The following is a 22,579-nucleotide window of genomic DNA, read 5'->3' as shown; positions in this document are numbered from 1 at the left end:
CGCCGATTTATGCGGGACTTGTCTCGCGCAGAACTTCGCCGTATTGGGGCCACACGTTCTTGGACAGAACAACCACTTCCCCGTGTCCACCTGGATTTCTCCTCGCTCAGTATCCCGGCTACATGTGCACCGAGAGGATTCTCTTGACATGGCCATGCCAATCCTGGTGGGGACCATAGGGAAGGTCTAGTTGTTGGACCACCTCATCGATTGGGAATTCGCCATGGCGACCTCCCGATCCTTCCCTGAATTGCTGCTGACCGCCATTGCATCATGGTCGCCATATTATTTAAGGTCTCTTGGCTCCTTTGTGTTGTGACCTCTTGTCGTAACACGATTCCTCGACGTTCATCCTTCGAGCCGGCCCGACCTCCCGCTTCTGTGCCGCTGCAGTGTTGAATGCCGCATCACTTTCTTCCGATTCCAATCCTTCCCCGAGGCCACTTGGTTTATTTCCATGTCGTGGTGTGGGTTCTGGCTAGAGCTTCCAGTATTCATGGTGGTAAAGAACAATGTATACCGAGAAGTCCCACTGGCGTGCAAATTGTTTGCCCGCTTTGCGTTTACTCCTGTGATGGAAGGGCAAAGTTCCCACGCTTGAGAACCATAGACCGTCAACAAGTCGCCTTTCTTTGGTGTGTGGCGTGCCACGCTAGTAATAAAATTCTAGCAGACTTAGTTTAGAATAGATAACTTGCGCCCCAAGTTACTGATTTCTGCAAACAAACGATTGTGAATTTGGGTGAGGAATATCTCCCAAGTAAGTTCTTTTCTTGCCTCGATGGTGAGGACTTTAACAATTTATCTCAAGATAAAGAGGTTGTTCTCGCCGAATGGTTGATGGAATTTAAACTGCTTTAGGCGTAACTAATGGAATTTAAATTGTTTTTAGGCGTAATCGCTTTTACAAAACTATAACAATAAATACTCATGCTAGAGAGATGAAGATACGCTTGAACTCCATTTTCGCTGGATGGGAGGCTCGCTCGGGCCGACTGGAATGTCCGGCCGGAATCGGAAATGCTTGGGATCGAATGTTGACAACTCTGATTGCTAAGCTTCAACTTTAAATCGATACCAAAGGTTGATTCTGGCAGAGCTTCAATGTACTTTAAGCTTGTGTGAAGCTTCTGAGTGGGCGAATCGCGCTTCTTCATCTGTAAGGCGTATGGCTATTCTCGAGGACTTGTGGGCTAGAGATGCACTGTGAAATTTGTTGAGGTTTTCACGTTTGGGAAAAGCTCAAGCTTGTAACGAGAGAAACTTCGTTTTGAATGACTTATTTTCTAAGTCTGAACCTTGGGAATTCTAATCTAAAGCTGGTTTTCACTTGGAATTCAAGTGAGCTTCTGGTTGAGTTGTTTGTTTGTGAGTGTCTTGGCTCAGTGAGCTTTGGTTGCTTCAGTGTTTTGAAGGTTTTTTGAGATCAAGTGATCATTTTGAGTTTTTTTTTTGATTGATTTTTTGGTTTTTTGAGTGTCCTCTACCCTGTTCACTCCTTCTTGTATTTATAGTAAACTGTTTCTTCTCCTGAGTAGGGTGATTGTGTTTTTTTATTGGGCGGCAAAGATATTTTCCCCTTTTCCTCTTCTTCTTCTTTTGCAGATAGGCTCTCGGATAGGCGATCACTGCTTTTCATCCGCCTTGTGATATTTTACCCGTGATGGTGAGTTTGATTCCTTTCCTGACACCGCTTTCTCGCTTATCCTCTCTCGAGATTGTAACTTGCTTATCTTTTTGGGAGAATTACCTTCTCCGAGAAGAGAAGAAAAATCTCTGAATATACAAATATAAGAGGGATTTGATCTTCGCCTTCTTAATCAACTTGATGTCATGAACTCTTCAATCACTTCTTCCATGGCATTGCCATTCTTGACTTTATCCGCCATTCTTGACTTTTTATCCCAAAAGTTGTCATTCGACTTTTTATCCCTGAGGTTGCCACGGGATTGTTCCTCTTCTGAGTCCTCTTCCTATTATGTTTGGGCATGAGGCCCAAATCATTGCTCTGATGGCTGACTCTTACAGTTTTGGGCTTCCTTCTTTTCACTGGATGTGTCAATTTTTGGCCCAAACACATATATGTTTGAAGGAACTAGTAGCAAGCACGAATAAAACATTTCTTTTTAAAACTATATATATTGTAAAATCACAAGTTGTAAATGACAGAAAAAAGATATAACTTATATGACACAATTACTAGATGACAACAGTTTACATATATTTTTAAATTAGATTTGAATGAAATGTGAGATGATATTCGTGATTATATGTTTTAATCAACATCAAAGTATGAGTTGAATTTTCAATTTTAGGAAGAGAAGTATCCCGATACTCGCTTATGCTTTGACCATTTATTTTTGTTGGTAATTTATGCTTTGACCATTTGAACCCAAAGATGAAATTTGTGCAAGGTTGAACCCTAAACCAGATTAAACCAGATTAAGGCGTAAATGACAATATCCTTAGGTTGGATTGATCCGCCCATCAACACCGCTCCAAACCAACTCAAGTCCATGAAATTTCTACAAATGTTGAAAGTGGACGCTGGTCATTGCCATTGGGCCCTTTCTTCATTTGCCTCATCTCCAGTATGTCCAAATTCCCCAAGCACCCAAACAAGGCAACTTCCCATCACACGCGGCTTATAATACACCCTGCCGCACTCTAACAATCCCCATTAGGGTTTTTAAGATCAGGTTTTGTCATTCTTATATTTCTCTGTGCCGCATTGGTTAGGGTTTTCAGTAGCCACAACAGCAACACTTTCACAAAACTTTCTCTGCAATTTTCTCTGCCCCCAAACGTACTCTAAACCCAACTCCCACCAATCTCTGATTCATGGCGTCGAATAATCTGTGAAGGGTTTCGTGGTTGCTTTTCAAAGTCGGTGTATTTCTAGGGTATTGAATCGGACTTTTCGGAGCTGCAGAAATGGCAACCGCGAACCCTTTCGATCTCTTGGGTGATGACGACAACGAGGACCCAAGTCAACTTCTCGCTGCTCAGCGGCAGAAGCTGCCTCCGCCTCAGCCCAAGAAGCCCCAGCAGGCCCAACCTGCTCAGCCCGCTAAGCTTCCTTCCAAGCCACTTCCTCCTACTCAAGCTGGTGAGTTTTCGATTCATTTCTTTGCTTCTACAGTTCATTTCTTGATTTTGTCTGCTGAAATACCTGTTGGGTTTTCTGGAAATGAAAATGAAAATTTGGGCATCATTGTATCTGTTGTCTGAGTTTCATTTCTTGGTTGGGTACCGTCAAGAAAATCTTTATGACTTGCTGTTTATTCATTATGTTTTGTGTTGAAGTTGGAAGATGTTATTTGGATAAGTTATTGCTTTTTGGTGTATTTGGTACTACTATTGAGTATATTTGGTCAGATTTGGTGTTAAGTGTTCACTGTGTGTGGTGGTGCATATTCTTACAGTTTGGTTTTTTGGGTTATACAATTTGATATCTATTTTTGGAACTGAATGATACGTATGCACTATCAGAGCTTTTTTTTTCTTTTTTCTTTTTTAAATTCCAGTAATTCATGAACCAAATGAGATTGAATCAGTGGAACTGGTGAAAAGAAATCTAATAAATCTGTGGAGAGTTCATGCTCTAGATGTGTCAGCTTTCATATTTGAACTAGATATATAATGTTGATGAAATTTAAATATATATATATATATAATGTTAATCTCTAATGATTAGACATTCAGAAGTTTAGTACTTATAAGATTTTCAATATATAATGTTGATGTAATTTTCTTGTCAATGAAAGATGGTTGGTCAAGGTGCTGGTATGATTTTCTGGTCTTCTCATAAGTTATGTTATACATTTTATGTTGTATATAATATGTGTATCAAACAACCGGTGTTATCATGTGCAGTGAGGGAAGGGAAGTATGAAACTGGCCGTGGAGGGGGCCGTGGTGGTGGACGCGGGTTTGGCCGTGGACGTGGTGGAGGTGGTGGTGGATTTCCTCGAGATCCAATCAGCAATGAGAACACTAATGGTGTTTATGGTGGGTACAGAGCACCAGAAGAGGGAGATACAGGGAAACCTTCTGAAAGACGTGGTGGCTACGGTGGGCCTCGTGGTTCCTTCCGTGGTGGGCGTCGTGGTGGTTTTAACAATGGGGACGATGCAGAAGGGGAACGCCCTCGGAGGGTATTTGATCGTCGCAGTGGTACAGGACATGGGTTAGTAGTCTTCAGTCTTATTGTTATTTAATTCACCTTATATTCATGTGCTTTCACCACTGGAATCTTCCTGTTTTCTTTCTGTTATTGATAATATTTGTAATATCAGAAGTGAGTTTAAACGTGATGGGGCTGGTCGTGGGAATTGGGGAACACCCACCGATGACATTGCTCAGTAAGTAATTATGTTCTAATCCCTCTTTGATTTTCAGTCTTGAACTTTGTGACACATTTATTTATCATTATCTGGTATAAGGCTTACTGATATACACTTTTTTGCTATATTAAGGGAGACTGAAGAGCCTGGAACTGAAATTGAGAAGAATGTTGGTGCTGAGAAGCAATTGGGAGAGAATGAGGCTGCTGATGCCAACAAGGAGAATACTGTGAATGAGTCGGAAGAGAAGGAGCTGGAGGAGAAGGTGAATTATATTGTTTTCACATAATTACTGTGATTTTTCCGGATACCATGTAGTTAACTGATGAGATTGGATTTTCTGCTCATCCTTACATAAAATGATGTCATTGTTTCACATTATTATAGGAGATGACTTTAGAAGAGTATGAGAAGGTGCTTGAAGAGAAGAGGAAGGCTCTGCTTGCATTGAAGACTGAGGAAAGAAAGGTTGATTTGGACAAAGACTTGAAGTCCATGCAGCAGCTTTCAAACAAGAAGGAAAACAATGACATCTTTATCAAACTGGTGAGTCCTGACACACTTTGAATGTACTAATCCTATTTCATTTTATTTTGCTAGTATAATTACTTTGCCATTGATTGTCAGGGTTCTGAAAAGGATAAGCGCAAAGAGGCGGCTGAGAAAGAAGAGAGAGCCAAGAAGGTTGCCTTTTCTTTGTATACCTGATTTATCTTTAACCTTTTTCTTTGGTTATAGTGAATTTTTAAATGGTGATTACTGCTTTCATTTTAATGGTATTGGAGAGTCAATCCATTTTTCGTTGTGTCAATTTGGACATATTAGTTCTCTTACACTTGCTTTGTCCTGAAACTTTTAATGCTTCCTCAGTACTTGGTTATCTTTTTTATTTATCTTATTTTCGGAGTAACCTCTTCTGGTTTTGTAATAATTTAAACTGATATAATTTCTTGGATTTCTATTAATCCTGCATGTTATGATGAGATGAGATTGTTCGACTGAGTGATTCATATTTTTGTGCAGTCTGTTAGCATAAATGAGTTTCTGAAGCCAGCTGAAGGGGAGAGGTACTATGGTGGTCGTGGTCGAGGCCGTGGCCGTGGTCCACGAGGTGGATACGGTGGTGGACCCGGAGGTTACTCAGGCAGTGCAGCACCCTCCATTGAAGACCCTGGGCAGTTCCCGACTCTGGGTGGTAAATGATAGTCTCCACTTCTTCCAGCTCTATCCATTTAATCCATGTGGGTTTTATGTGATATCATTAGTGAGTGGCAGGCTGTCCACAGGAATATTAAGAACTATTTTGATTATCTATGCTTTTTTGGAGTGTAAATTTTTATGACTTGACAAACGAATCATGCATCAGTTTTGAGTTGGAATAGGTTGGAACAGAGTCAAGTGTTTTTGAATTCTACTGTTGGCTTTACTTGATTATTAATTAGTCTTTCTTTAGTCTTTAAATATTTGTAAGTCTTGTCAGAAGGATTGTTTATTTGTTTTTTTTCCTTAAAAGAGCGAAGGATGCGTTGATTGCCTGCTTGTCAAAGCCTCAAATGGCATCAACTAGGTGAGTGTTATGTAACTAGTATTTCCGGCTGTTTTGATCCAAAAATGACTAGTCCTCTTAACTGCTAACAGGTTCTCTTTTGAGATTACCTCTGGAACTGCAAAAAATTTTAAAAGTGCTTTATACCATAAATGTGCTTTAACTTGCACTTACAGTTCGAAGTTCTTTTTCCGGAAGCACTTTCGAGTACCTTGCCCTTCCACTTGACTAAGAATTAGATGGTTTGTGATCTAAGATCAATACGGGAATTTACAGTTTTGTTAAGAGATATTTAGTCATATACTCATTCTTAGCACTAAATTTATAAATAAACATTACACCATTTAATTTTTATAAACAAACTCATAAAAAAAAACTTCAAAAATGATAGCTGGCCCTATTGAATTTAATTTTGATTATTAAATTATTTTGATGGCTTATTGAGTGTTTTGGGCTTTTTTATGAGGGTTTTGAATTGGGTTTGTTTTAAGAAATTAATGATAGTTTTGTAATTTAAAAGAAGTTAAAAGACTTTTTGTTATGTTGTAAATGAGTTTTGGGTATGTTTCTAAAGTCTATTTCATATATGGTATTTTTATATAATTTGAGCTCCTATATTAGGTATAATAGTGAATCTCCCTTTTGTTAATGGTATACCTAGGGTCAATCTAGTGCATATTTAACTCTGAATGAGATTCAACAAGTTTTGCCGAAGCAATGAAATTTTCATTTTCTGGTAGTCGACTTGTAAGTGTTTGGTTTGCAAAAGGATAATTTATGGGAGATCAAATTTTCATTTTCATTTTCTGGTAGTCTCTAGTACTTTTTATTTATTTAAAACACTACATAGCATCAAATGTTTCCTGCAGTATTTGATTTAAAAATCCACTTATTTATTGTATTGCAAACCGAAAGATGAATATAAGATTTTCATTCTTGATATTTAGGCCTGACGAATGACGATTCCTGATCTTGATATTTATTGAAATGCCAGTTTGCCTGACGTTTTGAATGAATTAATCTCCCCTCAGAACTTTCATTCCATGACCAAAGTTGCCCTATTTTATTAATTTTTAGATAAAAATTGTTAAATCAGCTGATATGGGATGGATAATTTTCTAAATTTAACTATTAAAAAATAAAAAATACTTGAAATTAATTAAAATGTTAAAAATATATAAAATAAAAATAAACAAGGAATAAATTTTCAACAACACCGAGCAGCCCCTCCTAACGACATGTAATGGGGATAACATTTTTTGTTATTCCCGGCCAATAACATATGACATGTTATGTAAACCAAGTATCCTTCTCCAGGCGACGTGTCGTTCCTCTGAGGACTAGGATGTATCCCGTGGAGAATCTGCACACTTAGAGCGAACTGGGGGTAATCCTGGAAGTGCCCCTTTTGATGGTGAAATTAGGTAAGGTCCCAGGATGAAGATAAAGTATGTAGGGTTTGGTGAGGGGTATTTATAAGGGTAAAGACCAAGATATTTCGAGGAGATCTTTTTCCCTTATCCCATGCCTGAGCGTCATTAAATGGCTACCATGCTTATGGGACAGGGATTTGGTGGCGAGGTGACAGGTGAATGAGGATGGGAGGTGTATTAAATGATCCCTTCCCATCATCACCGTATAAGAATGGAGAATGAAAGGTATGGCGACACCTGGCCTTGAATGAGAGGTGTATTAAATGATCCCCTCACTTGCCAGGCTGTTTTACTAGGCAGATAGAGTGACTGATCTGACAAGTATCTAGTCAGGTTTTGCTTGAGTACTTCAGGTCACACACAGCTTTACAATGGTCGGCTTGGTAGCTGTTCTGCCCGAGGGCTGACTTACCGTTCATCATTTAAAACATTGGAAACCTTCATCGCTTTGGTCGGGTCGGTGCCTAGTTCGTCGAGACGAGTTATGGCCACGTGGTGACTTGTGATGGGCTCGGCTCACTATGATATTTTGAGGAGTTAACATGTTAGATATTTTTTCCACGTGTTATTATGTTACTAGCTGAAGATAGCAAAATAGTGCTATCTCCGTTACAAGTAAGTTTTTTTTTCCCTCTGAACACCTAGGCCAATCCAAAACTGAACTCTTTTCTTCCACATAACTGAAGCCAACCCGAAGTCCACCATTCCCAAAAAATCTAGAACTCCCCATTCAATTACTCAATAAAATTAAAAATAAAAGAGAGAGAAATCAATACCTAGTGCGTGGGTGATGAAGGATGAGTGATTGAAGAGGAAAAGAGGAAGGGATGTGTGGGTGATGATGATGATAGAGGAGGAGTGATTAGAGAGAGAACAGGGAATGGAGGAGAGAGCTAGTGAGAAGGACAGAGACGATGCCGATGAAGATGGTGGGGAAGGTGACGTGGAGGATGGAGGATAGTGGTCGACGTTGATGCCAAGACCGACTGCTGTGGCGAGTAGCAACGATCGGGAAGAGAAAGGGGTTGGAAGGGGCTGCTGGGTTTTTAAGTTTTATTTTATTTTAAATTTTAAAAAAGTTAATTTATTTTTAAACATGTAAAATAATTTCTTCAAAGATAAAATATTTATTTTAAAATTACGCATGTCACGTCAGCTGATTTAACCATTTTATATCAGAAAACTAATGAAATGGGATAACCTTGGTCATGAAATGGAAGTTCATCGGAAGATTGGGTCGTTTAAAACGTTAGGGGGCAAATTGAGACTATTTGAAAATCATTGACGTATTTCAATAAATAAGCCCTTATTATATGATTCACAGTTTTGCTACTAATCACAATTCTCGCATGGCGTGTAATTGAAATGAATAATTTGTGTCATTTCCTTTTTTATACTAAATGCCGAATACTGAAGTGAAATCAAATGTGAAATTCCAAACTGAACGAATCGTTCAATGCCCAAACTCTTTAACAATAAAGTATGATTTTTGCACGAACTTTAATCTTAATATGTGTTGAGTAATTAGCCAATACATAGGGGGCCTTTATTTCCACACGAAAATGACACACATCCTTATGCATAGAAATGTTGGAGGAAGCCAAAATAATAAATATTGTTTACTTCTTATTTCGGCCTTTTGTTTGGTTTTGATAGAAATCAAGTGAACACCAAGAAGCAACAAACACTAGTTAAGAATGGTACAATTCTATCATTTTTATTAAGAAATTGCCCCATAAGTCCAACTCCAAGATTTGAATGAGGCAAACAAAGCTTATTTGTCACATGATTTTGTTTTGAGTTTTGATAGTTCCAACCTTTTCGAGTATTAATCAAGCTCTTAAATATTGGTACTTTTGGAAACATAGTTGACCCAATATTGGGCACATGTATGCTAAGGCACACGCAATATGATAATAAGCTGTAATTGGCTAATACGTTGTAGTTGCTGGCAAGCAGTACTTATTTAATACATTCAACGTATCGATGTAATCTATATATGTATGATTCTCTTTGTCTTTCTCTTTCTCTTTCACCGGTATATTGCAGTTTTTAGCCATTGAATTAAAAGATTAATAAAACAAAATCCAACCCTTGATAAAACAACGCACCGATTCATTGAATGTAACATAAAATTACACCTACGATAATTTAATTATTGATAAATATTATTATCTAATTATCTATTAAGATCTCATTTTTATGTGATAGTTTGAGGAATATATGATATAGATAAAGCTGTTGGAGCAAGATTTTTTGTCATCTTAACATTTAAGTTTTAGTTTCCTACATAATGTATTTGTTAAATAAAAAAGGCATTACAAAATTAACACAAATCCGTTGTAGTCTAGTTGGTCAGGATATTCGGCTCTCACCCGAAAGACCCGGGTTCAAGTCCCGGCAACGGAATTTCTAATATTTTTTTGTTTTGTTTTTCCTCTCTCTTCTCTCTTCTAAATCAAAGCATCAACTCGGAGAACTAGAAATTCAACTTCTTGCATATGAAATCATGCTCAGCTTAAAATCTTGGAGAAGCTGTAACAAATTGAATTTTTGCTTTTCTCTCCACCATCCATGACAAATCTTAGAAATACAAGAAAACCACCAACATCGGTGCTTAAAATTTTCCCACATTCCACACACCAAAACTCTGCCCTCTCCTCCTTCACAATCCAAACCCCATATGCCAATCAAAACAGAGAAGCCGTTCCCGTCAACTTTCCCTCTCGCCTACAACAAGAAACTCACTTGGTTTCCACCGGTAACATGGCATTGAAGAGCACACCCACTCAATTTTGCAATGAATCTAAACCGTTTGATCAACGTGAATTTGGCAATATCATTAAGTCAAATAAGTTGATCACAAGTTATATTCGAGCCGGGGATTTAGATTCTGCTCGTAGGGTGTTTGAAAAGATGACAGTTAGGACAACAGTTACTTGGAATTCAATTTTATCCGGGTATGCGAAAATGCCTGGGAAGATGAAAGAAGCCTGCGAGGTGTTTGAGAAATGTCCTGAACCAGACTCTTGTTCATATAATATTATGTTGGCTTGTTATTTACACAATTTTGATGTTGATGCTGCTTTGGAATTCTTTCGCAAGATGCCTGTCAAGGACACGGCTTCTTGGAATACTATGTTATCAGGGTTTGCTCAAAATGGGAAGATGAGAGAAGCACATGAGTTATTTTTGGTGATGCCAGAGAAGAATAGTGTCTCATGGAGTGCAATGATTTCGGGTTATGTGAAATGTGGGGATTTGGACATGGCCGTGGAGTTGTTTGAGGTGGCACCGGTTAAGAGTGTCGTGGCATGGACTGCTATGGTTACGGGGTACATGAAGTTTGGGAAGATTGAATTAGCCGAAAAATTATTCAGAGAGATGCCTATGAAAAATTTAGTAACTTGGAATACTATGATTTCTGGTTATGTTGAAAATTGTCAAGCTGAAGAGGGTTTAAAGCTTTTTAGGTCAATGATCGGATATGGGGTTAGACCGAACCCGTCAAGTTTGTGTAGTGTTCTACTGGGTTGCAGTAACCTCTCTGCATTGCAGATGGGTAAGCAGGTACATCAGCTGATTTATAAATTTGAATTATATAATGATACAACTGCAGCGACCTCTTTGGTTAGCATGTATTGTAAGTGTGGGAATTTGGGGGATGCTTGGAAGTTGTTTATTGAGATGGCACGAAAAGACGTTGTTACTTGGAATGCTATGATTGCTGGTTATGCTCAACATGGAGCAGGTCTCAAAGCTCTCGATTTGTTTGACCGGATGAGGAATGAGGGAGCAAAGCCAGATTGGATCACATTTGTGGCAGTCTTAATGGCTTGCAACCATGCAGGGTTGGTAGATCTTGGAGTACAGTATTTTAATTCAATGGCAAGGGATTATGGAGTTGCAGCTAAGCCGGACCACTATACGTGTATGGTAGACCTTCTTGGTCGAGCTGGTAGGCTAGTTGAAGCTGCGAATTTGATAAAGGAAATGCCGTTCGAACCACATTCTGCCATATTTGGAACTCTTTTGGGTGCCTGCCGGATCCACAAGAACTTAGAGCTAGCTGAGTTTGCTGCCAAGAAATTGCTTGATCTTGATCCAACGAGTGCAGCTGGTTATGTTCAACTTGCTAATGTTTATGCTGCAACCAACAGATGGGACCATGTTGCGAAGGTAAGGCAATCGATGAAAAAAAACCGGGTAGTGAAGACACCAGGGTACAGTTGGATTGAGGTGAATAGTGTGGTGCATGAATTCAGATCAGGTGACAGGGCTCACCCAGAATTGGCATCTATACATGAAAAACTGTTTGAACTGGATCGAAAAATGAAGTTGGCAGGCTACGTTCCAGATCTTAATTTTGCCTTACATGATGTTGGAGAAGAGCAGAAACAGCAGCTTCTGTTATGGCACAGTGAAAAACTAGCAATTGCTTTCGGGCTTAAAAAAGTGCCGGTAGGGACCCCGATTCGCATTTTCAAAAACTTGAGAGTTTGTGGGGATTGCCATCATGCTACCAAGTACATATCAGCTATTGAGAAAAGGGAAATCATTGTTAGAGATACTACAAGGTTCCATCATTTCAAAGGTGGGGTTTGTTCTTGTGGAGATTACTGGTGAATATGCAAAACACGATCTCCACTCAAAACTTTCCCGGCAGTGTTCCGATCAGTGGTGGAGCTGCGATTCTTAGATTTAGGGGAAAGGGGCCAAAATCTAAACTTAAGTGTAAATAGATTAATCATCTTAAATGGGGAGCCAACACTATACTGTGTAATTTTTTTTTGGGTATGGTATCATATTTTCCACAAGTATTAAAAAGGTTTTAAAAGAGTGGGAGGGCCACTTCATGCCTGGCTAGCTAGGAAGCATGCAAATCAGTGCTTTCCCTGGAAGCACTTTTTAAGAATTCATTATGGCATATAAAATATTTTGTAAACAACAGAGGCGAGAATGAAGATAGATCCCAAATTATTCAATGACCTACTAAACTTATATCCACCGCACAGTAGTGGTTGAAACAGTGGAATAGGACATCCTGCATCTGACAAGAATTAGCGGAACAGAACAAGGCAAATACTGCTATTCACCAGTATTCCTAATTTGTACAAAGTTTTTGAAAACAAATACATTGAAAAGAATGGAATCTTTAACAAAGTGCTGAGCTGATAACCGACAACAAAAGAACGTGACCAACAATCATCTTCATATCAAAGCGTTAAGATAAAACAACTAGTTTTACATGCCACGAAGAACAACACCGATAAACATCATTGCCCCCCAACAATTATTTTTCCCCATCTAAGAAGAGCAGCAACCAGACTTTTGGTTGACAGGCTGTCCCCGAATCTGCACTGTTGGAGGCCTGGCATTGTTCATCGGTTGGCTTGCCATCCTGCAGATAAAATTCAAAACATGTGTGAGAAGCTGATCATCTAGAATGGTGCAATTATTACCATACAATGACACAAAAACACAAATGCAAGAAAGTACCTGTTCTTGATCTCAGCAGCCATGGCCATGAAGGCTTGCTCCACATTAGTGGAATTCTTAGCACTGGTTTCCATGAAAGGGATTCCGATTTCATCAGCAAATGCCTAAAAAGAAACAAATTCCATCATTATACTTTGCATCTCCAAGATATACAATGCAAAAAACCTAGAACAGGCTCATCAATATTCACCTTAGCTGTCTCGTAAGACACAACTTTATTTGCCGTGAGATCGCACTTGTTTCCCACTAGAAGCTTGTTCACATTTTCACTTGCATATCGGTCGATTTCATTCAACCATTGCTTAACATTGTTAAAGCTCTCTTGGTCTGTGACATCATAAACAACCTGCAAGAAACCCAAGGGCATGAGACTTATATCTTAATCAAGAGGAAAACTCAGGAAAAATAACAGGCACAACAAATAAATAGGGAACAACACATTTACAATGATTCCATGAGCCCCGCGGTAGTAGCTGCTAGTGATTGTCCTAAAACGTTCTTGGCCAGCAGTGTCCCACTGCACATCCCAAAAGCAACATCAATTAGCAATTAAGAACAGAAAAAGGCAAGATGCGACAGGTTTACATGTTTAAAAATTCATGTGAACTAGTTCAAACGAGCTACCAACTACATCCACACAGCTTTACTAGAACGGATCTCAATCTACCACGCAAAAAACTAGTAAGCCAATTCATATATACTCACAATTTGGAGTTTGATAGTCTTCCCATCCTGCTCCACAGTGCGAATTTTCTAAAATACACAATAGAGATCACATATTAGTGAGAGTTTATCAAATGAAACGACGGTGTAGAAACCCAGCGCAAGAAATGCTCACAAAGTCAACTCCAATTGTGCTGATGTAGCTATCCAAGTATGAATCATCCTGGTTTGCAAAAACAAAATACATCAATCAGGAACCCCAAATCTCAATTATCTTCATGACTCACAAATACTGAGAAAAAAAAAATGAAGAATTCGATGCCTAATTGTCTCCCACTTACAGCAAACCGCAGAAGTAGACATGACTTGCCGACACCAGAATCTCCAATCAACAAAAGCTTGAACAAATAGTCACTGCATAAAATTCACAGCATAATTAACTGATCGGAATTACTATACTCTATACAGTAATCAAAATCAAACATAAACAGCACCGATCCAACCACTTCGGGTATGAATTCTTTCAAATTACGAGCCCTAAAATTCACATAAATTATGAATCTAAGAGAAAATTTCAACGGATCTGATTGCCAGGCATCTAGATCTATACTCAAAAGCCCTCAATTCAAACAAAAAAAAAAGCAGAAAATTAAACTAAATTAAATTTAAATTACAGCCTACAATATAATTGCGGTTCTAAAATCATCGCACCGCATATACAATCAAATTCAATCGGCGGAATAAAAAATATAATTAGAAGAATCATCGGATTGAACTTACTATTCGGGATTCATGGCTGGGACTCAGAATGAATCGCGAGAAATTGGATAGATATGCTTGTTCCGGCGAGAAATTGCAGCGAGAAGTAAGATCTTTGCCAGAGAGACAGAGGGAGGCAAGAAGAAGACGAAGTGGAGATTGTGAAGAAGAAGAAGGAGAAACCGAGGAGGGAATGAAGAAGGTGATTGTTTGTATTGTATTATAAAAGCACCCTATAATGTCGGAATTTTGTGTATAGTGCCTGTGACGTAGTAACAGGGACTATATTCCGCCACGTGTCCTCTTTCTGATCGATTTTACCTAAGGGCATTTTCATAATTTTCATGTTTGATTAGCGTTGTGATGTATTAAAATATAATATATTATTGTTTTAAAAAAATTATAATTAGGTTTTTGTTTAATCAATTTCTAATATAAAATTTTAATTTCTAAATCTTAACTCCAAAATTACATTGTTAATTTTGTTTAAAATATGCGATTTGGGTCATAAGTCGAGTACAAGTACAAAAAATGTAGGTAAACTTTGTCCTAATTTGGGTGAGAACACCAAAATTTTGATATTTAGCACTTGCATTTTATATATTTGAAGAAAAATTTTAGTGTGATGATCACATTATCACGTTGTATTACTAATTCACATATTAAAATATGGATGAACGACATGGTTGATATATTAGTATAATCGTATTATTACATTGTTGAATTTAATAACATTATGTGGGAATATGCCTATTATACCCAAAAATTACTTATATATTTATATGCCCAAATAAAAGATACTAAAGTTTAAGAAACAATTTGTAAAAAAAAAAAAAAAAATGTGTGGCAAATGCGTCAAGGTCCATTATTGCCCATCTTCATTGGATAGTCTTTTTATCTTCGTGTGTATTGCACTACTTCCCAATCACCTTGCTATTTAATAAAGGCGTTAACCAAGGCCACAAAATCATGCTCACAGGAAACACCGTGGAATGGGTTGAGGGTATAATAAGGAAAATGCTAGGAAGACCAACTTTAGATACCAACTCTCTAATAAAGCGTGGGACTCATTGTATTTGTGGGCTCCACCTCTATTAGAGTTGGTACACAAGTTGGTATCTAAAATTGGTCTCCCTAGCATGACCCGGTATAATAATGATATGTTAAGATACCTTTTTTCTTTTTCAAGTAGAAAGAAATAGATTCTTTGTAATAAGAAATATGTCTTAGTTTCATAAATTTCACTTATTATTCGAACACGATTATGAGTTTTCTGCGGACGACTTATGCTAATTTTTCCTTGTTCGCCCCAACCTTGGTTGAATAACACTAACCTAATGCACATAGTCTTAGGTTATAGGGTATTGAATTTCATTACCCTTTGCTTAATCGTCTTATACCTCATTAAGAGCACTTAATGTAATGACATGGCGTGACATGTAAGGACACCTACCTCCTCATCATATCACCTTATAAAGCCAGCGCCAAACAATTTTGTTTTTAATATAGATAATGATTCTACCCTTTTTTTTGGGCAAAATGATTTTGCCCTTCGAATTAAAAAAGAAAAGAAACAGTCAGCACGAAAAATAATTTAAGAGCAATATGGGGGGCATTTAAGTCTTTTTCAAGGACGTAAACCAAATTGGTGTTCGCACGCTATGGAAGAGAGAAGCCAGTTCATTTATTTTGAAAATTCTGAAAGCCTGAAACTAGAGGTTTCCTAGTTGCTTCGTCAGGGTGCATAAAGATTGACCAAAGTTGGGACAAAAAGTAGAGGGCAGGCAAGAGACGAAAGCCTTTGGTTTCCTAGTTACTTACTCCCCAAGGCCTAAAATGCGCGTGAAAATTCATTTTCCTCTCAATTAAAAAAAAAAAGAAAGTTCTTTTCTTGCTGCTGGTAGTTGGGTGTCATGCATAAATTTTTTCGACTCGAGATTGTGGGTATGTCTTGGCACCAGTGGTGAGAGTAGCCAATCTCCTCATAAACTTTTTTTTTTTTTTTATATATATAAAAAAGGGGAAAATATTTCTTGTCATACTAATTGTGCTATAACTTGACATATAAAGTTCACTATTTAATGTTTACATGTATTGTGTGATTTTACATTTTATATATTGTTGCAAACGGAAGTATGCTGTAGGATCCTTATTTTATACACTTTACCTCATGATCCTCCCCTTTATAATATCATTACAAGCAACAGCATTATGCAATAGGCATTAAGTAAGAACAAGAAAGAAGTAAATGTGAGATATTAGGGAAGTTAAAAGTTTACATGAAAGAATATAAGACCACTTTTGAGACTCCCTCACAATCGTGCATTTCGTGGAAGAAAACTATCATCTACTTCACTCGTTCCTAGAGTGATCCAGTTTTTTTAATGAAAGAATATGTTCATCAAAATTCAGTTTTTTATGATATGGTAGATATTTTGGTATGTCATCAAAATTCAGAAGTGATGTCAACCAATTGAATATGTTCATCTTTTTCTATTTTTGTTCACATCAAATAGTTGGACAATTTATTTTTATTATGAAAAATACTAGGAGTACTACATTTTGTTTAACATTGAATAAAAGGAGATATAAATTTGTTACCTAACGGGAAAAAAGAGAGAACAAAGGACAAAGACTGTAGAAGGAGCCATCTTATTAGTAGTATGGTGGACATGAGTAAAAACCTCCCCGAGTAACCTCAGCCATCAGATTCTTTGCATCCTCCACCACATGTCCCATTACGGATCTATTAATACAAGCACTCCAAAGAGCTGAAACGATCTGGAGAGAATCACTCTAAAAAATAACTTTTTTATAACCCCTTTTTATTGTCATAGTTGCCTTGAATCTAGTTCAATTACATCAAAGACAAAACCAACAGCTAACTGGGTATAAATTCAAAACTATCACTCCTAAAAACACTTGAAAAAAAATAAATGAAAACCAAACTTATAGTATGAACTTTATTGTTTTGCATGATAAGTTTGAGATATGAAATATTCATGTATCTTGGGTTTACTCTATAGCCCCCCAAAATCCAAATTAGTTGCACCCATTTATATTGAGTTTTATATAGAAGATATTAGGTTAATGGAAAAGATTATTTTTCTTTTTATACATAATAATTTCCATATAATATTAATCATATTTCTTAACTAGTAAGGTGCAACAAATTATTTTTCCGTTTACCTCACGTTTTCCATATAGAATTCAATATAAAGGTAAGTACAATTAATTTGGATTCATGCTAACCAAGATGCATGAATATTACATACATAGATAAATAGATTGGTGAAATGGCACAATTACCCATAGAGGTTTTACTCTCTCTTTTTGGTGAGTTTTGTGGCTCCAAGCCCAAAGCAAAGATTAATGGCCCTAGATCCCTACATTTCATATTTATTGGACAAGAAATGGGGCTACTATTTACAACTAGTTTCCTTTAAAATTTATGACGTGGACAAAGGAACTTAAAAGTTTACGGAAAACTTAAAAATTTGAGTAGCTTAAGCTTGACATAGCATAATATAATTATTTTCATAATTGTAATAAGAAAATTGATTATAAAGGAAGAGGAGCAAGCATGAACAAATATATGAAGATAAAATAAAACTATATACATTTAACAAAGAACATCGCTTTTGTTACAATCATTGAGGCACTTCTAAATCCTAATACACAGGGCATCACTTTTGTTACAAGCATTGAGGCACTTCTAAATCCTAATACACAGGACATCACTTTTGTTACAAGCATTGAGGCACTTCTAGATCCTAAGCTTTTGTTACAAAATTGAGGCACTTCTAAATCCTAATGCAGAGGAGATGAAGAAAAAGAAAAAGAGAACACTATATCTAACCCCTTGCTTTCTACATTCGCATGCCATTTTCTTTGTAAACTTAGTTAGAACAATGACTTTAATAACACCAGAAGATGATGTGCAGTCCAGGTATTGTTTACTTGGCGCATTTAACAGGAAGTTCTAAACCTTTCAGTATATTTTGGAGTCTAATTAGAACTGGTTCCCATGCCATAGTAGTTGAACCTTTCAGTAGTTGAACCTTTCTGACATCATATCCTTGGCATTATGCATCAATAGCCTCTTCTGAAGGGTCCAGATTTATATCAATGAAAGGCGGTCTTTCATCTCTATTTTGTTGGACCTCATTTTGCTCATTGTTCTGAACTTCAGTAACCTCCATAGCTGCAAAGGAAAATGGAGAAACAGTTATAAGATGAAATGAATTAGTACTCGCTAAGCACATGTATATAAGCAGGAAAAATATTGTGTATTTATGAGAGAGAGAGAGAGAGAGACCTGCATTGTCTGCTTCCGCATCATCTGCCACAAGCTTTTCTGTAGCCTGACAGCCTTCGGAAACATCAATGTGTTTGAGGAGATTATTGTTTTGATCATGGCACTTTCAATGTGGGAAAATTTAAATTTTTGAGTCCACATTCCAACTATTTCTATTGAAGCTGGAATGATCAGATTTTCCACATTTAAGAAGTGAAGGGCCTGAAAAATAAATCATTGTATGAGGATTGCTTAAAAAAAACTAGGCTAATGACAATCACCATGTAAGGAACTATTATATATCTACTTATGCAACAACTTACAGATTCAATAGCTACTAGAAATTTTCGAAGAAATCCTTGTCCCCTCCACTTCGATTCGGTTCCCACAAATGGCATCTCTGCCATCTCTCTTCCATGTATTCTGCAAAAGCATAGTGTGATAAGCAAGTAAAGAATAATGCTCCTATTCATCTTCCTATTAAACTTTTATGACACACACATGACCTTTACCTTATAGATGCTGCAGAGATGATTTCATCGTCCTTCTCTAAGATGGCAGTATAAAAACCTCTAAAATTTAACCGACCCAAATTTGACCTGAAAAAAAAAATGATTTTTTACAAACAATTTTCAATTTAGTCATACAAAGGCAAAATATGACACAAATAAATCAACAACACATGTATGTTTATAGTAGTTTGATTTTGTAGCCTTTGTGCAGTTCACAAAGGGTAAGGAAATTTCACTACTAACAAAAGGAGATTATAGAGGAGTACGTCTAACTCTCACAAACAAGAATCCCAAATTCACCCAAATCACTCCCACACATATGAGTCAAGGACAAAGTTTAAATAAGAAAACAAAACCAGATCTGAAATAGCTCAAACAAAAAAGGGAAAGAAAAAAAAAACCGAAATCACTCCACACAGATGAGTCAATAACAAAGTTCATATATGAGAATAAAACCAGATCTGAAGTAGGTCAAACCAAAAATGTAAAAAAATCACTCAAATCACTCCCACAAAGATGAGTCAAGAACAAAGTTCATATTAGAGAACAAAACCAGATCTGAAGTAGCTCAAACAAAAATGGGAAAAGAAAAAAAAAACCAAAATCACTCCCACACAGATCAGTCAATAACAAAGTTCATATCTGAGAACAAAACCAGATCTGAAGTATCTTAAACCAAAAACGGTAAAAAATCACTCAAATCACTCTCACAAAGATGAGTCAAGAACAAAGTTCAGATTAGAGAACAAAACTAAATATGAAGTAGCTCAAACAAAAAAGGGAAAAGAAAAAAAAAATCAAAATCACTCCTACACAGATGAGTTAATAACAAAGTTCAGATCTGAGAACAAAACCAGATATGAAGTAGCTCAAACCAAAAACGGAAAAAAATCACTCAAATCGCTCCCACAAATATGAGTCAAGAACAAAGTTCATATTAAAGAACAAAGCCAGATCTGAAGTAGCTCGAACAAAAAAGGGAAAGAAAAAAAAACCAAAATCACTCCCACACAGATGAGTCAATAACAAAGTGCAGATCTGAGAACAAAACCAGATCTGAAGTAGCTCAAACCAAAAATAAATAAAAAATCACTCAAATCACTCCCACAAAGTCAAGAATAAACTTCAAATTAGAGAACAAAACTAGATCTGAAGTAGCTCAAACAAAAGAGAAAAAATGTATTTTTCTCTCACAAAACAAAAAGAAGATTTTCTTCACTTACAAATGTTGTAAGTCCCACTCCATTCACCTACCAAAACAAAAGAGAGAGTTTTCTCTCTTACTAAAATGTGGAGGCACACTAAACACAGTGAGAAGATGATGTATATATAGGTGATTGTGGATGACTCGAAACCTTAAGCCACCAGAACAAATGGGCCTCATGGGCTTACTTAAAACCAACCAAATGGGCTTTCAAATTTAAGCTACCAAATCAACATCTTTTTCATCGTTCAATAACTTGAAGAAAAAAAAAACCCAAAAGAAATTAGCTGATTAAGAACTTTGTGCTTACTCCTGACTGTGTATTACACTCTGAACAACATTTGTTCCAGTGAATCTGTCGATGATGTTCTCAAAGCAGTGGTGCATCAAGACCCCTGCCACTGCGATCTTGGAATTGCATTCTAATTTTTTGTGCAAATTTTCAGTAAGGCCACTTAAGTTTATATCTTCTCTCTTGAGAAGTCTCCAAGAATATCCATTGTCTAAATCATTCTTGGTCCCAACTATCGGCTCCAATTTCTCAAAAATCTATTACAAAAGTTCATTTATGTCAACATTTTTGAACCACAAAAAAAAAAAATTGATAAAAACGATTAATTCTCTGTGTAAGTAAAATGTACTAAAGTATGTACCTCGCTGCAGCTCTTACTACAAAATGATGAAGTTGAGAGATTGAGATCGATTTCATTTGGCGCAGGGCAACTCCAATGAACTACACAAAGGTTACTGATATTTTAGCAATACATTTCTTCTCACATGCTATAAATTTTGTCCCTATTTTGAAAGATTCAAATTGGAGCAAATATCCAAAAGCCAAGGGCCTGTTTGATATTCAACTTGAATCCAACCTTTTAAACTCAAAAACATAATTTGAGTCCAAAACAAAGAAAACTTGTTTGGTAGCCCTATTTTTAAAAAACTCAAACTCATGAACAACTGAAAAACACCCCAATTATTAAAAACAAAAAATATCTGTTTTTTCAGTTTTTTTTCTAACAATCCACAAGTTCTCAAATTTTTAAGATTTGAAAACAGTTTTCAAGTTACATACCAAACAAGTTTTTGAATTATAAAAATAGATTTAAAAACTCCTCATTTCTAAGAAAAATCAAAGTTTTTGACTTCCCTATTTGAATAGGATACCAAACGCCCCCTAAGAAACTTCTAATATGACATTCATTTAGAAATGAAGAAGCATACATTTCTTCTCACATACTGAACATGTAAGGAACTTCCCACGTACAAGTCCACAATGTATGCAGACACAGTAGGAACATCCCCATTCTCCTTCGGGAACTCTCTGCAGTTCAAAAGTTGAAGAAATGTTTTACGAAGTTGAGTTACTTAACAAAGCATAAAATTGCAAGAATTCTCACCTCCATGTTCATGCATGAAGTGTGGAACGCGGAAGGACATTTGTCACAGCACATTAAATCCCCTCCATCTGCGCATATCATACACGAATCGTCATTCTGGTCTGCTGGTGCTGTTCCGGGCCTGCTACGATGGAATCCAAATTGTGGCGCAGATTCAATGTGGCACTCCCATGCATCCATCAGGCATTGGAGGAGGGAGTTTCCATTGCTCTCGACCAAAATATATTCGTACGGCCTTCTTATTTCGCTTTTAGCATGAACCTCGAAATTCCACACTGTAAACATTTGTTCACAACAAGTGCACAAAATTCCAGCCCTTTTTATTGTCCCCTTCAGCATTATCTCATTGTTATAAAAGACTGCTGCGTTATCCTCAACTATATGGAGGTCAATCAACCATGACAATATAGTTCTGCTATCTTTGAGATTCTTTGTCTGGTTTGACGATCCAGCAGGGTTGCTATATGAAAATCGAGCTCTTGTTTGCCTCCTAGGCTTGGTAGTCTTTCGAGGACGACCCCGTTTTGGCCTTACTGATTCCAAATTCCCAGCTGAGGTTGTAGCTGGCCCCGCTTCAGCCATTTGAGCAATACTGAGGTTGTAGTTCTTTGCTTGCCTTCTTGGGGGCCTCCTTGTATACTCAGGATCAGAACTATCTGTTTCGTCACTCGAAAACACTGAACTGCTCCAGTTACTTTGATATACCTGCTGCTTGTTCTTTCTATCTCTGAGTTCGTAAGCCATTGTCTTGGTCCAACAATATTCCTGCTTTGTAGTTTTGTTGATCTGGAAAAAAGAAAAAGAAAAAAAAGTTAAGAAAGTAACAATGAAGCAAATATATGTATAGATAATCATAACATGCAGGTTCATTTTGATTTGTTTCCATTCTTATTATTTGACGCCATTTTCTCCTCAATTTTCAT

General features: G+C 37.1%; 4 protein-coding genes and 1 non-coding gene across 6 annotated transcripts; 3 read left to right on the top strand and 2 right to left on the bottom strand.

The window, feature by feature from the left end:
* Window positions 1-2,741: 2,741 nt before the first annotated feature.
* On the top strand, window positions 2,742-5,807 carry LOC103337034 (Hyaluronan / mRNA binding family). Of its 2 annotated transcripts, none has more exons than XM_008240176.3 (7): window positions 2,742-3,109; window positions 3,877-4,189; window positions 4,302-4,364; window positions 4,479-4,611; window positions 4,734-4,892; window positions 4,974-5,030; window positions 5,370-5,807. In XM_008240176.3, the coding sequence occupies exons 1-7, from the start codon at window positions 2,935-2,937 to the stop codon at window positions 5,547-5,549; spliced, it is 1,080 nt and encodes a 359-aa protein (XP_008238398.1). In that variant the 5' UTR covers window positions 2,742-2,934; the 3' UTR covers window positions 5,550-5,807. The 2 variants fall into 2 exon arrangements, with proteins under 2 accessions (XP_008238398.1, XP_008238397.1); XM_008240175.3 differs by having other exon boundaries at window positions 4,299-4,364.
* A 3,854-nt stretch (window positions 5,808-9,661) lies between these two features.
* On the top strand, window positions 9,662-9,734 carry TRNAE-CUC (transfer RNA glutamic acid (anticodon CUC)). The gene has a single exon. It is a non-coding gene; the product is annotated as a tRNA-Glu (tRNA).
* Window positions 9,735-9,770: 36 nt separating this feature from the next.
* On the top strand, window positions 9,771-12,162 carry LOC103337033 (Tetratricopeptide repeat (TPR)-like superfamily protein). Its single transcript, XM_008240174.3, has one exon. It carries the CDS (start codon window positions 9,900-9,902, stop codon window positions 11,949-11,951), a length of 2,052 nt encoding a protein of 683 aa, XP_008238396.2. The 5' UTR covers window positions 9,771-9,899; the 3' UTR covers window positions 11,952-12,162.
* A 223-nt stretch (window positions 12,163-12,385) lies between these two features.
* Window positions 12,386-14,460, bottom strand: RAB1C (RAB GTPase homolog 1C). Its single transcript, XM_008240173.3, has 8 exons — window positions 14,268-14,460; window positions 13,829-13,901; window positions 13,663-13,710; window positions 13,530-13,577; window positions 13,270-13,341; window positions 13,015-13,170; window positions 12,825-12,928; window positions 12,386-12,726 (listed from the first exon to the last, which is right to left on the bottom strand). Exons 1-8 carry the CDS (start codon window positions 14,279-14,281, stop codon window positions 12,633-12,635), a joined length of 609 nt encoding a protein of 202 aa, XP_008238395.1. The 5' UTR covers window positions 14,282-14,460; the 3' UTR covers window positions 12,386-12,632.
* Window positions 14,461-17,842: 3,382 nt separating this feature from the next.
* LOC107881602 (increased DNA methylation 1-like) lies at window positions 17,843-20,346 on the bottom strand. Its single transcript, XM_016795732.2, has 5 exons — window positions 20,279-20,346; window positions 19,056-19,142; window positions 18,867-18,966; window positions 18,565-18,765; window positions 17,843-18,450 (listed from the first exon to the last, which is right to left on the bottom strand). Exons 1-5 carry the CDS (start codon window positions 20,299-20,301, stop codon window positions 18,367-18,369), a joined length of 495 nt encoding a protein of 164 aa, XP_016651218.2. The 5' UTR covers window positions 20,302-20,346; the 3' UTR covers window positions 17,843-18,366.
* Window positions 20,347-22,579: the final 2,233 nt, after the last annotated feature.

Source organism: Prunus mume, linkage group LG7 (assembly GCF_029339155.1).
Source record: "Prunus mume cultivar Tortuosa linkage group LG7, ASM2933915v1, whole genome shotgun sequence".
Lineage (NCBI taxonomy): Eukaryota > Viridiplantae > Streptophyta > Magnoliopsida > Rosales > Rosaceae > Prunus > Prunus mume.
The sequence above is the reverse complement of the archived record's forward strand: the minus strand, read 5'-3'. Positions and strand labels throughout refer to the sequence as shown.

Bases quoted from the DNA above. Each gene is read 5' to 3' on its own strand.
- LOC103337034 (XM_008240175.3), top strand. From the start codon at position 2,935: ATGGCAACCGCGAACCCTTTCGATCTCTTGGGTGATGACGACAACGAG. The intron at 4,190-4,298 runs GTTAGTAGTCTT...TTGTAATATCAG, and splicing joins CGCAGTGGTACAGGACATGG to AAGTGAGTTTAAACGTGATG. The intron at 4,893-4,973 runs GTGAGTCCTGAC...ATTGATTGTCAG, and splicing joins ATGACATCTTTATCAAACTG to GGTTCTGAAAAGGATAAGCG.
- LOC103337033 (XM_008240174.3), top strand. From the start codon at position 9,900: ATGACAAATCTTAGAAATACAAGAAAACCACCAACATCGGTGCTTAAA.
- RAB1C (XM_008240173.3), bottom strand. The intron at 13,711-13,828 runs GTAAGTGGGAGA...TTTGCAAACCAG, and splicing joins GTCTACTTCTGCGGTTTGCT to GATGATTCATACTTGGATAG. The intron at 12,929-13,014 runs GTGAATATTGAT...GTTTCTTTTTAG, and splicing joins TGTCTTACGAGACAGCTAAG to GCATTTGCTGATGAAATCGG.
- LOC107881602 (XM_016795732.2), bottom strand. From the start codon at position 20,301: ATGGAGTGGGACTTACAACATTT. The intron at 19,143-20,278 runs GTAAGTGAAGAA...TTTTTTTTTCAG, and splicing joins GAGTGGGACTTACAACATTT to GTCAAATTTGGGTCGGTTAA. The intron at 18,451-18,564 runs GTCTCTCTCTCT...TTTCCTTTGCAG, and splicing joins TGCGGAAGCAGACAATGCAG to CTATGGAGGTTACTGAAGTT.